We start from the raw sequence: 13,380 nt of genomic DNA, 5'->3' as shown, positions 1-13,380 counted from the left end.
GCTATTAGGCAAGGTTGGACAAACTTGGATTGTTTATCCTGGAGCATTTGGAGGCAGAGGGGAGACATGATAGAGGCATATAATATTGAATGGTATATGGCCTTTTCCTCATGATGGATATGTGAAATACTAGAGGGCATAACTTTAAGATGAAAAGGGAGAACTGAGCTCTAATTCTTGATTCCCCATACCCTGGGAAAAGATTCTGTGCATCCTATCATCCTCATGATTTTATACATGAATAAGATCATCCCTCAGCCTACCTCTACACAAAGGGCACCATGGGAAGTGAAAGAAGTGGTTAAAATCACTTGAAAATCTGGACAGGTAAATGGATAAGAAGGGTTTATAGTAAGAGCTATGCAGCAAGGAAATAGGCACTGGCTCACCATGTCTATACTGGGCTGGTCCCATTTGACTTCATTAGGAAGGTTATTCAGTACAAAATTTGGGACATGATGATGCATCTCTACAAATCATTGGAATACTGTGTGTTCTGGGCGCCCATTCATGGGAAGGATATCATTAAGGTGGCATGGGTGCTGAAGATATTCACAAGGATGGGCTTGCATTATACAGGGAGTTTGGCTTAAGCCTTTTTCTTTGAAGCGTAGGTGGCTAAGGAGTGATTGATTGATGTGTTAAAGATCATGAGGGGCATGGATCAAGTGAACTAGTTTTCCCCGGCTGGAGCATTCTAAAACTAGAGGGCCTGGGTTAAGATAAGAGGGAAGAGATTCGGGAGTGACTTCAGAGACAACCTTTTCACTGAAAGGGTAGTTTGCATCTGGTAAAAAATACAATACAATACAATGATGAGCTATAGAAGCATATACCTCTTTTAAAAGATATTTGGATAGATACATACTAGGAAGTATTTACAGGCAACATGGAGGCAAATAGGACTAGCCTGGAATACCAACCAGGTCGTCATGGTCAAGGTGGGCCATAGGGCCTGTTTCCATGCTGTATTGTATGATTCAATTCAATTGCTCCTTATTAATGGAGCACAAAACATCTGCGCTTTGCTACCTGCGACTAATCCAATTGTACTTCAGATCAAGCAGTGGGAGAAATGATAAAAAAGATGATTTGAAGAAACTGGAAGACAAAAAGAAAGAGTCAAAGGATGAGAAGAGGGATGATAAAAAAGATTTTAAAATGGATCGGAAATCTGGGTCCACACGGGCTGATGGAAGCAGATCAGGTAAGACGCCAAGTATGAGTTGACAAATTTATCAATACTCATATGTTTGAGTATGTCTGACAGATTGTTAAGTTTTAATATTTCAATAATCACACCTCTTGCTCTAGAGCTTTGATCGGCTGATTTTTATGTTTAGCTTTCAAGATACTGGTGGGTCTGATTTTCTTTTGAAATTTTTAATATCAGAATTGAATTATCTTTGCATATCTTTCTGAACACATACAATTTCTCTGATATTATAGTGTATGAATGTTTTCGTTACACTTGCAGGAAGTCGTGGTTCCGAAAGAATAGTTGTGATGGATAAATCAAAAGGAGAACCAGTCATCAGTGTGAAGACAAAGTCCAAAGATGAGTTGGTAGGTCCTTCACGTATTGTCACAAAATATGGATAATGCCGTAGCATCGTCAAGATGTCGAGTATTTTGTTCCAACCAATTAAAACAGTAAAATACACCAGTAAACATTTTAAGTGTGAAAGAATTGAACTTTGAAGGGACCTTGGCTTTTGGGCTGATGTTGGTCTAGTTTATTCTGCTTTCAACCCTGCATAGAACAGAAGCAATCTGGACGTGAATCTGGGAAATAAATGATGTCTATAAGATTTATGCAAAAGTAATATGAAAATAAAAAGTAAAAAATGGTTAATTTTCCTCTGGGAGGGTGCTCAAATGGAACAGCACAATCTTGAATTTCTTTTACTTTGCCCCCACAAATTATTTTGAGGGAGGGGGGTGCACATTCCTGTAATGGGGAAATGTTGACTGCTGATAGAGAAAGTAGCTAAAACCTTTGAACGGTGGAGATGGAAAATAGATTAAAATAGCTTCCACCAGATTGTGTTTAACATTCCTGCACTCGCCTGAGCATTAAAATTAGATAATATGTAAAACTTGTATTTGTGTTTGCCTTTGCTCATCTTCTGCTGAACCCTTTAATTTTGCAATTCCTTCATATCTATGTAGTGGCATTCATACGTTGACCAAATGATTCTAAGTCTGCTTTCTTCTCTTGTAAACATGCCTTAGAATGTTTAATGTGTATTATTCCAAGTTTGATTTTCTCCCCTCATGCAATCAGATGTTAAAATCAGAGTTCCATCTTTATGGAGGGGTGCAATATTTGACAGTCTAATTAAAATATTCAAACAAAACAGGCTAAATTTTCCCTTCTGTTGGCAAATGGCTGGGCATCAGTGCCATCTTTAAATACCTACTATACTTGTTCCTGACTTGCATGTTAGATCTTGCTTAAGCAGTTTGACAGGAAACATTAAAATTGAAGAGAAAATCTTGTTAATATTAGCCTGCAAAGAATCTGGACAAGTCGGACAGTAAAGAAAAGGATAAAAAGGACATGCTGAGCTTCGATAAGATTAAAGAGCAGCGGGAACGTGAGCGACAAAGGCAACGGGAGCGGGAGATTCGTGAGATAGAAAGACGCAGGTAAGTTAAGTGTTAAACAACATTTAAAATATTTTTCCATTTTTGTTGCAATAGTGCATAATGAAATCTTGTAGTTTTTAAACAAAAGAACTAAACATCAAATTTGTTACTTTTACCTTGAGGCAAATGCAACTGATTGCATGGCTTATGGATTTATGTCTGGATCCGTTTTATGATCCTCTCATAGTGTACTCCATGCTATATAAAAATACTGCACCAAACCATTGACTGCCTTGAATCCCATCTAGGCCTGGTTCACTGATGGGTTCAGTACACTACATTAAGATAAGTCTGGATTGTATTTTGTTTTTGTGTGTTTAACCTCCTTCCTTGAGCTTCTGTTGTAAAGCAAGTTAATCTACTCCCAAGACCCACAACAATAAAAGGACCCATGGAACATGTTGATGCGTCAGTTATCTTATTGCGTATGGGTTGCTGTAAATGATATCTTGGTGACTGGGTAAATGGTATCTTGGTGACTAACTTGAGCAGAAAGTGAAGCTAAAGGTGGTCTTTGATTTTGAAGTTTGTTTGATACTAGACCGGGGGGGGGGGGGGGGCATGGTTTTTCTCATAGTGGGTTAATTTGAAACTAGAGCGTGTAGATTTAAGGTGTGAGGGGAATGATTTGAAGGGGATCTGAGGGGCACATTTTACTTGGAGGATATACATAACATGGAAGGAGCTTCCACGAGAAGTGGAATAGATAGTAAAATTACATTTGTAAAATTTGGACAGGTAAATGGATAAGAAAGGTTTGCAGTGAGAGATATGCAGAAGGGAAATAGGCCCTTCGGCTCAACCTGCCGGTGCTGTCTATTTTCTTACATTTGGTCCATTACCCTCTAAATCCTTCCTGTCCATTTATATCTGTCCAAATGGCTTGAAAGCCAAAATGTATGCACTTCTATAGCTTCCTTTGGTGGCCCATTCCAGATACAGACTACCCTGAGTGAAAATATTCTCCATGACGGTGCTTTGAAATCTCAAGAGTCAAGAGAGTTGTCATGTGTCCCAGATAGGACAATGAAATGTCTCTGCCCTCACTTTAGATTCGTCTACCCTGATGGGGGGGAAAGAATCTGTTCATTCTACACCCACACCAAATCCTGGCATCACATCACTCCAGTCCTCAAACAACTTCACTGGCTTCCCATCTCCCACCGGATCACCTACAAAATCCTGATCCTCACCTACAAAGCCCTCCACCATCTGCCCCCTCCCCCCTATCTCACTGACCTCCTCTCCCCCTACCAACCCTCACGGTCCCTCAGATCCACATCAGCCGGTCTCCTCTCCATCCACAAGTCCAACCTCCGCAGTTTTGGGGACAGAGCCTTCTCCAGGGCAGCTCCCACGCTCTGGAACTCCCTCCCCCAACTGATCCGCAATTCCGTGTCCCTCACCATCTTCCAGTCCCGCCTCAAGACCCATCTCTTCACCTCTGCCTATCCTTAACCCCACGTCCCCCTCCCTAAGGGGGCGCCGTCCTGTGTGGTATGGCTGCCCAGCCTGCAGCTGTCTGTTTTTCATCTTTTTTCTTATTTTTAGTTAGTTGAGTGTTTTGTTTTTAGGAGTTCAAGCCTTTTTATGTGGGGGGGGGAGGGGGGAGGGAAGAAGGGTGAAACTGCTTTCTAGGGTCTCCTACCTGGTCGGAGAGGCAGCTTTTCTCCGGGCTGCAGTTTCGACCTGTCCTCGCGGCCTACCAGCAGGCCTGGAGCGGTGTTTCCTGAGGGGAGCGCCCAGTACCTCGGCTTCGGCAGCGGCACAGCGCTGGAGCGCTATCGCGGAGCGGGCGATGCCGTGCCCGGGACACCGCGCTGGAACTCCGGTGAGCTGAAGACCGCCGATGAACATCGCGGAGCTGCGGGACTGGAGCGGGCGGCGGCGCTGAACTTTACATCGGGAGCCTGGGATCTCGCGACGAGATCGCCAGTGGTGGAGCTCCATCCGGTGTGGCCTTGTTGGCTTCGGAAGCGGCCATTCCAGGGTTCCCATGCCGTTGAGAGGATTCTCCCGACGCCGGATCACCATCACCCGGCGAGAACGGCCTGGAACATCGGGCCTCCGTAAAGGCAACTGAGGCCTCAATGGGCCCGACATGGGATGGGGACTGGACATTGTGCCTTCCCCCACAGTGGGAGCCATTGTGGGGGGATGTTTTTATGTTTAAATGTCTTTATTACTGTTATGTCTGTATTCTTTCTTCATGTGCTGCATTGGCAAGAAGCATTTCACTACACCTAGGTGTATGTGACCAATAAATAACCTTTGAACCTTTTCATCTGTGCATTAATTGCCTCATATTGTGTTTTGAATTGAATTCTGTCTTTACTTTGTGTACTAGTCATGTCTCTACTATTTATTTCATTCCCCTTACATGTTTTTCCTCTACCTGCTAAATTTTTGTAAGGTGTCCTTGAGACTCTTGAAAGGCGCCCATAAATAAAATTTGTTATTATTATTATTATTATTATTATTATGGAATTCTCTTACAGGGGACATGGATAAGCCAAATGATAATTTGGGTGTCTGAGCATGGATGAGTTTGTCCAAACGGCATTGTCCATACAGTAGGACTTTGACTGAGCCATTGATATTGCAACTAAGTTAGGGGAGTGGATGAAATATTTGCATCCATTGGTAAAGGAGAAAAGCACATTCATGGAAACTTTTTTGTGGGTTCGAGGCACGTCATTTTGAAATAATTGTTAAGAACTAACATTTAAAAAAAATTAATGGAATAAATCTATTCTAATAGGGAACGAGAAAAATGGGAACGAGAACGTTTGCGAGAACGTGAAGAACGGCAGATGCTTCAACGAGAGCGGGTGCGGCTTGAAATCGAAAGAAAGCGTCTGGAGAGGGAAAGGCTAGAACGTGAGAAACTGGAGCGGGAGAGAATTCAAATAGAACAGGTAAAATGGGGAAGAAACAGACAAAATATCAGTGACTTGTTCAATTCATTCTGTCACTATGGTAGCTAAACAAATGCAAACATCAAGATATATTTTAAACTGTTAATTTAAAGGGTAAAATGTCGATCTCCAGCAAGAACCCAGATACCACACTCATTTGACATCGGGGAAGTATTTATTGTAGGAGTTCCAAAGCTAGAGTTTGAGCAGTATCAAAGGAGCTTTATATTAATACTAGATTAAGTGGGACCCATTGGGTCCCAGCATCATACGGGAGGGCTGGTCCCCCAACGCAATATTCCACCTCTCCACCAATTCCAATATTGGTGGCCAGTGAAGGGGAGGCTTTCTGGAGCGCTAGTATGGGTGTTGTGGGCAGAAGGGACTGGTTTCCAGAGGGCTAGTATGGACATTGTGGGCCGAATGGATTCTTGGGCTGGCGGCTCAGTCACTCAAGCCTGTTGTGCTGGCAGCTCACTCACTCACGGCTGGTGGGCTGGCAGTTGATTCACGGCTATTCTTTGCAATTCTATTTCAAGCAGGGTGCAAGGCCACCAAATTCAAGTGCAGTTTCATACCATTTCAAGCAGGGTGCAAGGCCACTAGAGACAGCGAGTCGCGACCTCTCCCTCCTCCATCTTGCAGAGACTTTGCCAGGCCCACTCTTCTGGGTTTTATAGTCCCTTCCTGTCCCACCAGAAAGGGCGTTGTCTTCATGCCGTGATTGACAGGAGAGAGAATCTCAACATTTTTTAAACACTAATAACTCTTATTTTTCATCGATGGGAAAAATTCTCGGAACCTGATGAGCAATGGGGGACTCTGAGTAAGATGGCAAAAAATCACAGCTGGACTTGGTAGCGTTTTTTCTAAAAAATCAATATAAAGCGCAAACAGGAAGTGGTCAAGATTAGACTTTTAATTATATAGAAGGCACGGCAACTTTAATTAGGCAACACAGCTTTAACTTTTCCATACCAACGGCAATGCTGCTTTAGCATTTCTAAACTATATTTTCAAACCACATTAAGGGCACCGACAGGTGATTAAAACCGCTCACAGTTTAGTAGACATGTGTTCAGTGTTATTCATAGCTCAGACTGAGAGACGTGACCCTCTCGCTCCCCCATCTTGCAGAGACCCACTGAGGCACTCAACACTTGCGGGTTTTATAGTCCCTCCAGAAGTGGCGTGGCATTCAGGAGAGAGGATCTCAACATTTTTTAAGCACTAATAACTCTTTCCCATCATCGATGGGAAAAATCCTCTTGTCCTGCACAGCGGAGGGGGACTGAGTAAGATGGGCAAAAATCACAGCCGTAAGTGGCAGCGTTTTTTCTAAAATCAATATACAGAACAACAGGAAGTGGTCAAGATCAGACTTTTAGTAATATAGATAGATATTGGGACAGCTTTTTAACATTGAGAAAGTGCTGAGGGAGTCCCTGAACCAGCATCAGATTATCTGACATAATTAATTAACTGGCACATGCCAGGTAACTGCTTTTACTGCAGTGGTCTTTTAAACATTTTGACTAACTCTCAATTGTGGTTATTTAGTTAAGAACAATGAGCAGTTATAATCATTATTTCATTCAAATGGGGACTTTTTGTAGGTAGAATTGGGAATTGAACTGAAGTTAATTCTGGTATTGACCATTTGTATAATACTAAAACATACTTCCCTGTTGCGGCACAGGAAAGGAGGCGGGAACAAGAGCGAATTAATAGAGAGAGAGAAGAGCTCCGTCGACAACAGGAACAAATGCGCTATGAAAATGAACGCCGTGGTGGTCTGAAAAGACCTTATGATAGTGACAGGTAAATTTTAAGTCTATAATTTTACACCGTTGAGAATTTATTATTATATCTATATACTTTTGAAACTCTGTGTGTGTGTGTGTGTGTGTGTGTGTGTGTGTTTGTGGGTGTATGTCAGATTAGATTTTTGGCCTTTGATTCGTAGGTCCGCCAAAACCACACGCAAAAACTCCAAGATATTTTCCATTTCGCTAGCGATTTCACTTTTACATTCGCAAATCCACTCATTACATTTAGACATTTTTCTGTACATATTTTTAATAAAATGTCTCCCCCCCCCCCCCATTCATTTTTCGCCTCCTGCTGGCCAGCCACCATAACGGCTGCTGTCGCCCGGCTCTCCTCCAAAAACGCCGACATTTTGCGGGGGACCAGCCGATGTGTGCCTTCCGCCAGCATGACAGAGTGGATGGCACACATCGGCTGGTCCCCCGCTGCTTTTCGCCGTCCCCGCGGGCTTGCACTCTCCGAAAATCCCGCGCGTCGTCGGCCCGCAGGCGCATTGAGGGCTTACGCAGCGTCTTGACGACGTACGCCTAGCGCGTGGCGTTGCGCGATGACGTCAGGCCGCCCCCCCCTTGCAACCGCGAGTTGCGGGAACAGACCCAACGAGTCTGCACTTGGTCTAGTATGATCCTAACAATTATCTTTTTTCTAGGAGAGATGATCAATATTGGCCTGATCAAAAACGTATGGCATTGGATAGTGACAGTAGATACAGCAGTCATGGTTCAGACTTTGGCCGCCAGGACCGATTCAGTGATTTTGACCACAGAGATCGAAGCCGGACATTTATGGACGTGCAGATGGACAGGCAAGTTATGATTCAGACTACACCTTACAATGTTTTTGGAATTGGGTTGATGAGGAGTGGGTGCCAATTGGATTTAAGGAAAAACTCATATGTTGCAAATAATCAGCATTGACTTGATGATTAAATGATAAAATGCATTGGGGCAGCACGGTGGAGCTGTTGCCTCAACACCAGAGACCCGGGTTTGATCCTGAGGTACTATCTGTGTGGGGTTTGTATGTGACCCTGTGGATTTTCTGAGTGTTCTGGTTTCTTTCCACATTCCAAAAACATGCAGGTTTGTAGGTTAATTGGCTTCTGTAAAATTGCCTCAGTGTGAAGGATGTGAAAGTAGGATGACATAGAACTAGTGTACGGGTGATCGATGGTCCGTGTGGGCTGAGGGCCTATTTCCACGCTGTATCACGAAATTCTAAACAAAATCAGCAAAATGGTCCTAAGAAAAATAGATGTTTTTTTTCTCGAAGATCATTTAATATTTTGTTTCCAGTCTGCTTGTTAATAAAGACATTTGGAAGTTCAAATATATGCCGCTAAATATAATATATATAATATGTGACAGGTTTTACTGCTGTTTCTAGTCCAGTACAGCATTCTTGTAAAAATTGTGGAAAATCCATCTATAAAATGATTGTTACAATAACTTAGAATTTGTAGATAGACACAAAATACTGGAGTAACTCAGCAACAGGCCGCATCTCTGGGAGAAGGAATGGGTGACGTTTCGGGTCGAAACCCTTCTTCAGAATGCTTCTTCAGACTCATTCCTTCTCTCAAGAGATTCTGCCTGAGTTTAAACCAGCATCTGTAGTTCCTTTTTACATAACTTATAATTTGTGATATCGTTTCTCAGGTGGATTTGATTTTGAAATGTCTGCTAGTCTGCTGCTGATTAATAAATGAAATAATTGATGGGAATTGCAGCTTTTCGCATTTATTTCCTATTCCGTATTTCAAGCTCTCCCAGATTATGTACCATATGAAATGGATGTGGTGGAACGTAAATCCAGATTTATAGTTGTTTTCATACCAAACAGCTTTGTGGTTCTGCTTGAGTATTTGGAGTAATCTCATGTCCCTGGGTTTTGTCTGCAGTCTAGCAGGTTGTCTTACTTCACGCTTATTTCTGAATAGGGGAAATGCAATGAACACGAATCAGAATTGCCTCTGGCAGTTTCCATTACCTTGTAACCAACGTTTAATAGAATCAGTGCTTTTTACTGTTAATTTGATAGCAGTGATTAGTTTTACTAAATAGCTCAAAGTGAGAGGAGTCAATTACCTTTTAGATTGTCTTGTGTTCTGGGTTTCAGCTGCAGTATTTTTAACATCAACCTCTACGCCCCAACACTTAATATCCTGATCATTTCTGGACAATGGGTGTTTTTGTCTGCTTTTAATTAAATTAGTCACTAAGGGAAACAAGCTCAGTCATTTATTAGATTAATGTCATTTCTATTATCCAGGCGAATGGATCGCTTTGAAAGGCGAGATAGTGGCCCACCGCGTCGTGATGAAATGTCTTTTGGAGGAAGGTTTGAGAAGAGACCTGAAGGATTTCATGAAAGGAGAGGTGGTAGCCGAGGTCGTGAAATCATGATAAAATCTAATAGAGATCATGATAGACACCTTGTTCAGAGTTCTCATCGCAACCATAGTCCTCGACGTGAATCTCCACGAAGAGGACCGCCACGTGGGGACTGGAAACTTGAGAGGCGAGATTCTGGGTATAAACTGCATTTTAATTCTCAAAGAAAATCACTGAAATATCTATGTTCTTATATTGGGATTGAGAAGAAATGGGACATGTACATGAAAGTTGCTTATTGCTTTTAATTTTGGGAGTAATTTCTTAGTTACCTGAAATTGGCAATATTTGGGTTTGCCTCCCCTGGAGTTTAGCAATTTGTGGCTATGGAATAGTTTGTTTGGAGATTGTGATCATTTCATTGACTGCTACAATCTATGGCACAAAATGTAGTATTTTGACATGATCATACAAATAACAAGCTATTTGTGATAATCCTACATTTCAGTGGTAAGTCCCGCTGTTTATATCACTCGTGCTCAATTCTGCATGTTTGAATACAACTGAATCAGATTTGCTTTGCAAGTTTGGGTTAATTTACATTACCTTGTAACCAAATTTGAATTGAAATAGTTTAACTGCTCACAACATAAACATCACACTGATTTTAGGTCTGAACGGTTATAGAAACTTAACTAGTGGGTTATGGGTAGGTGGAGCATGCTCCAAAAATAAAATTTCATGAAAGAACTTGATGGCTTTTAATAATTTTCTTTGTACATAGGTAATATAAAATTAAAATTTGAAATACATTTGCTAAATGAAGATTCTGTGAAGTTAAATCAATTAAGATGATTTTGATTGTAGGTAAGAGATTTATTCAATTTGCTGCTTTGCTCTCCATGGAGAACTTGCAATCAAGTCCTCCCATGATTTTTTATTCTTGGAGCAGACTCGTGTTCCAGTTCTCCTTTATTTAGAATTCTTGCGTAGAACGGGATTAGCACCATTTCTACCGACAGCATATGATGCTTTCAGCCGCTGATTATAGAATGCCTAATTTTTTTAATCACACTTGTTTGCAGCGCTAACACAATTTAATACATTACCAAAGAATATGTGCACAATTACTAATATCAAGTTATATTTGAGCAGTTTTGATATATAATTGGAGTAGGTGAGGTGTGCTGATGTAGTTTGTCAAATAAGCAAATTAACAGAAACATAGAAAATAGGTGCAGGAGCAGGCCATTCTGCCCTTCGACCCTGCACCGCCATTCAATCTGATCATGGCTGATCATCCAACTCAGTATCCTGTACCTGCCTTCTCTCCATACCCCCTGATCCCTTTAGCCACAAGGGCCACATCTAACTCCCTCTTAAATATAGCCAATGAACTGGCCTCAACTACCTTCTGTGGCAGAGAATTCCAGAGATTCACCACTCTGTGTGAAAAATGTTTTCCTCGGGTATCCTTCCAGCAGAAAGCCATTTCTATTGCAAGTAGTTCTGCTTTAATGCGTGTTTTCATACAACAAATTGGATATAATGTAATTGATGAATTGGGGAGCAGTTTGTATGACTTGGGCTGAATTGGTTGTAATACAATTTTGATGGGGAACTAGGCAAAACTTAAGTTTTGGAAACTTGGAAATTGACAAACAGAAAAAACGTGGTCTTGCCAAAAAATAGAATTTAGAGACAAAAAAATGATTTCTGTTTACAGTAATCAAACACCACGGTCTCGTAAAAACAGTCTGTCAACTCCACCAGAAGTGGTCATTGAAATTAGCAAGCAGTCACTTCTACTTGCACTTGTGTAATTAACCTCTTTTAATCAATGTAACATACAGCCTTTCATTCATGAAAATAATGTGGGGCAGAGAAATCTTATTGTGTATCTGAAATCCTCTAGCCCTTTTCCCCTGTGGTTTCCTATAAAATGAGGCTTCTTTGCATTATAGCAGAATTACCCGCACTAAGGTTTATGCAAATAAATGAAAGCTTTGACGTTCTTCTCAAGACCAGTTGCTTTGTATCCAGAAGTCAAAGGAGAGAAATTGACCATTTGGCCCATCCAGTCTACTCCATTGTATATCTTAATATGGTAAAGCTTTTGTTTACACCAAATATGTGTGATTAGTTGCTTTAACATTTAATCTTTGACTTAATGGACATTATTACAGAATTCTGATAAAGTAACTAATGTAAAATTGTTTGGAGAGTTGCATGAGGGATTCCAAATAACTAATGTTTCTTTTGGGGCCATTTAATAACAACAATACCAGAAAGATTATCAATTTTGACACAGAAGCATTCCGACTTGTTCACTGAAGTCATAGTAGTTTGTAGTGGTCTTAATTGTGGTGTTCCTTTCCTCTACAGTTCCCGAGGCATCATTGGTGATCGAGATGGACAGGTAATATTTTGCTTTGCTTGTTTTGACATATGCACTTAAGAATCCTTGGGGTGTGGCTTTCTCGTCTTGAAGACAATTTTACTGTATAACTGGGATCTTGATACGCAGAAAGGCCCATTAGTCTTCAAAATGTTTGTGATGTTATTTGCAGAAGGGAAAACCTGTGATGTTTAGAAAGTAGAAAAAAAAGCCAGATTCATGTTTTGTTGAAGTCCAACACTGTCACAGTTCTGCCTTTTATAGATCTTCCCATATCATGAAGGCAAAAAAGGGCTAATGAAGTAGTTCAGACATGAAACAAAGTCAGTAGAACAGTTGTCCGCGTTGCCTATTTCCTTCGCACCATAGATGCTACCGCACCCGCTGAGTTTCTCCAGCACTTTTGTCTACCTTGGTAGAACAGTTCCTGGTTTTAGAAATTGTTCCTGTTACCTAGAGTTGCAAATTATGATTGTGTTATGAGGTTTTAAATGCTGGAACTGGAAAATAAGTACCCTTATTGTCTCCAAGCTAAGGTGCAGAATAACAATTTTAATGATTTCACAGGCAAGTTTAATGTTGGTGTGTAAATTTAGCCTGAATGACGTACAACCTATAAAGTGGGACAGTATTAAAATCAAGTTCAAGTTGTTGTTTTCATGGCAGAAGACTATTTCTTAGTTCTGTGAATTTACAAGAGTGACAAGTGATGTAATGCACAAGGGCTAAAAGGAAGGAGGGGGTGACTATAGAAAAAAAAAGATACGCTAAAGAACAGACATTTGTCTTGTTGAGATTGAGAAGCAAGGCTTTATAAGGTGGTACCAATGTATACTGTTCTTTCTCCCATAAAAGAGATTCATGCTTGATTTAGATCACAAAATACCGTAGTAACTCAGCAGGACAGGCAGCATCTCCGGAGAGAAGGAATGGGTGACATTTTGGGTCAAGGCTCTTCTTCAGACTGATTAATAATTAGTTTATTGTTCTATTATGGCACCAGCTTCAAATGTTCAAGTATCAGATTAAAGGAAAATAAATAAATTATTTGCATTAAAACATTCAGCAATATCCTGATGGAAGACATGGAGGACCAGAGCGACACAGTCGTGATTCAGGGTCACAGCGAGAAAGTTGGGGCGGGTCTGGTGGTGGTGGCGGCTATGGACCTGGCATGAAACGTGTGGGAGACAACCGAGGAGGAGTACTGCCTCAGCAATCAAGGTAAGTGTTAGCCAGGATAGAACAC

At 41.2% G+C, this 13,380-nt stretch overlaps 1 protein-coding gene across 4 annotated transcripts in view; it reads left to right on the top strand.

Annotated features, from left to right (window-relative positions):
• The window catches only part of safb2 (scaffold attachment factor B2), a 48,646-nt gene that overhangs the window by 21,808 nt on the left and 13,458 nt on the right, over positions 1-13,380 (top strand). For all 4 annotated transcript variants that reach the window (XM_033046749.1, XM_033046746.1, XM_033046748.1 and 1 more), the window contains 9 exons: positions 1,059-1,207; positions 1,478-1,566; positions 2,513-2,652; positions 5,414-5,570; positions 7,270-7,391; positions 8,050-8,205; positions 9,672-9,932; positions 12,119-12,152; positions 13,198-13,355. In XM_033046749.1, coding sequence (XP_032902640.1) covers positions 1,059-1,207; positions 1,478-1,566; positions 2,513-2,652; positions 5,414-5,570; positions 7,270-7,391; positions 8,050-8,205; positions 9,672-9,932; positions 12,119-12,152; positions 13,198-13,355 — 1,266 coding nt within the window. The remainder of the gene's footprint in view (positions 1-1,058; positions 1,208-1,477; positions 1,567-2,512; positions 2,653-5,413; positions 5,571-7,269; positions 7,392-8,049; positions 8,206-9,671; positions 9,933-12,118; positions 12,153-13,197; positions 13,356-13,380) is intronic.

This window comes from Amblyraja radiata, chromosome 29 (assembly GCF_010909765.2).
Source record: "Amblyraja radiata isolate CabotCenter1 chromosome 29, sAmbRad1.1.pri, whole genome shotgun sequence".
Classification (NCBI taxonomy): domain Eukaryota; kingdom Metazoa; phylum Chordata; class Chondrichthyes; order Rajiformes; family Rajidae; genus Amblyraja; species Amblyraja radiata.
Note: the sequence above shows the minus strand (reverse complement) of the source record. Positions and strands in the feature narration are given on the sequence as shown.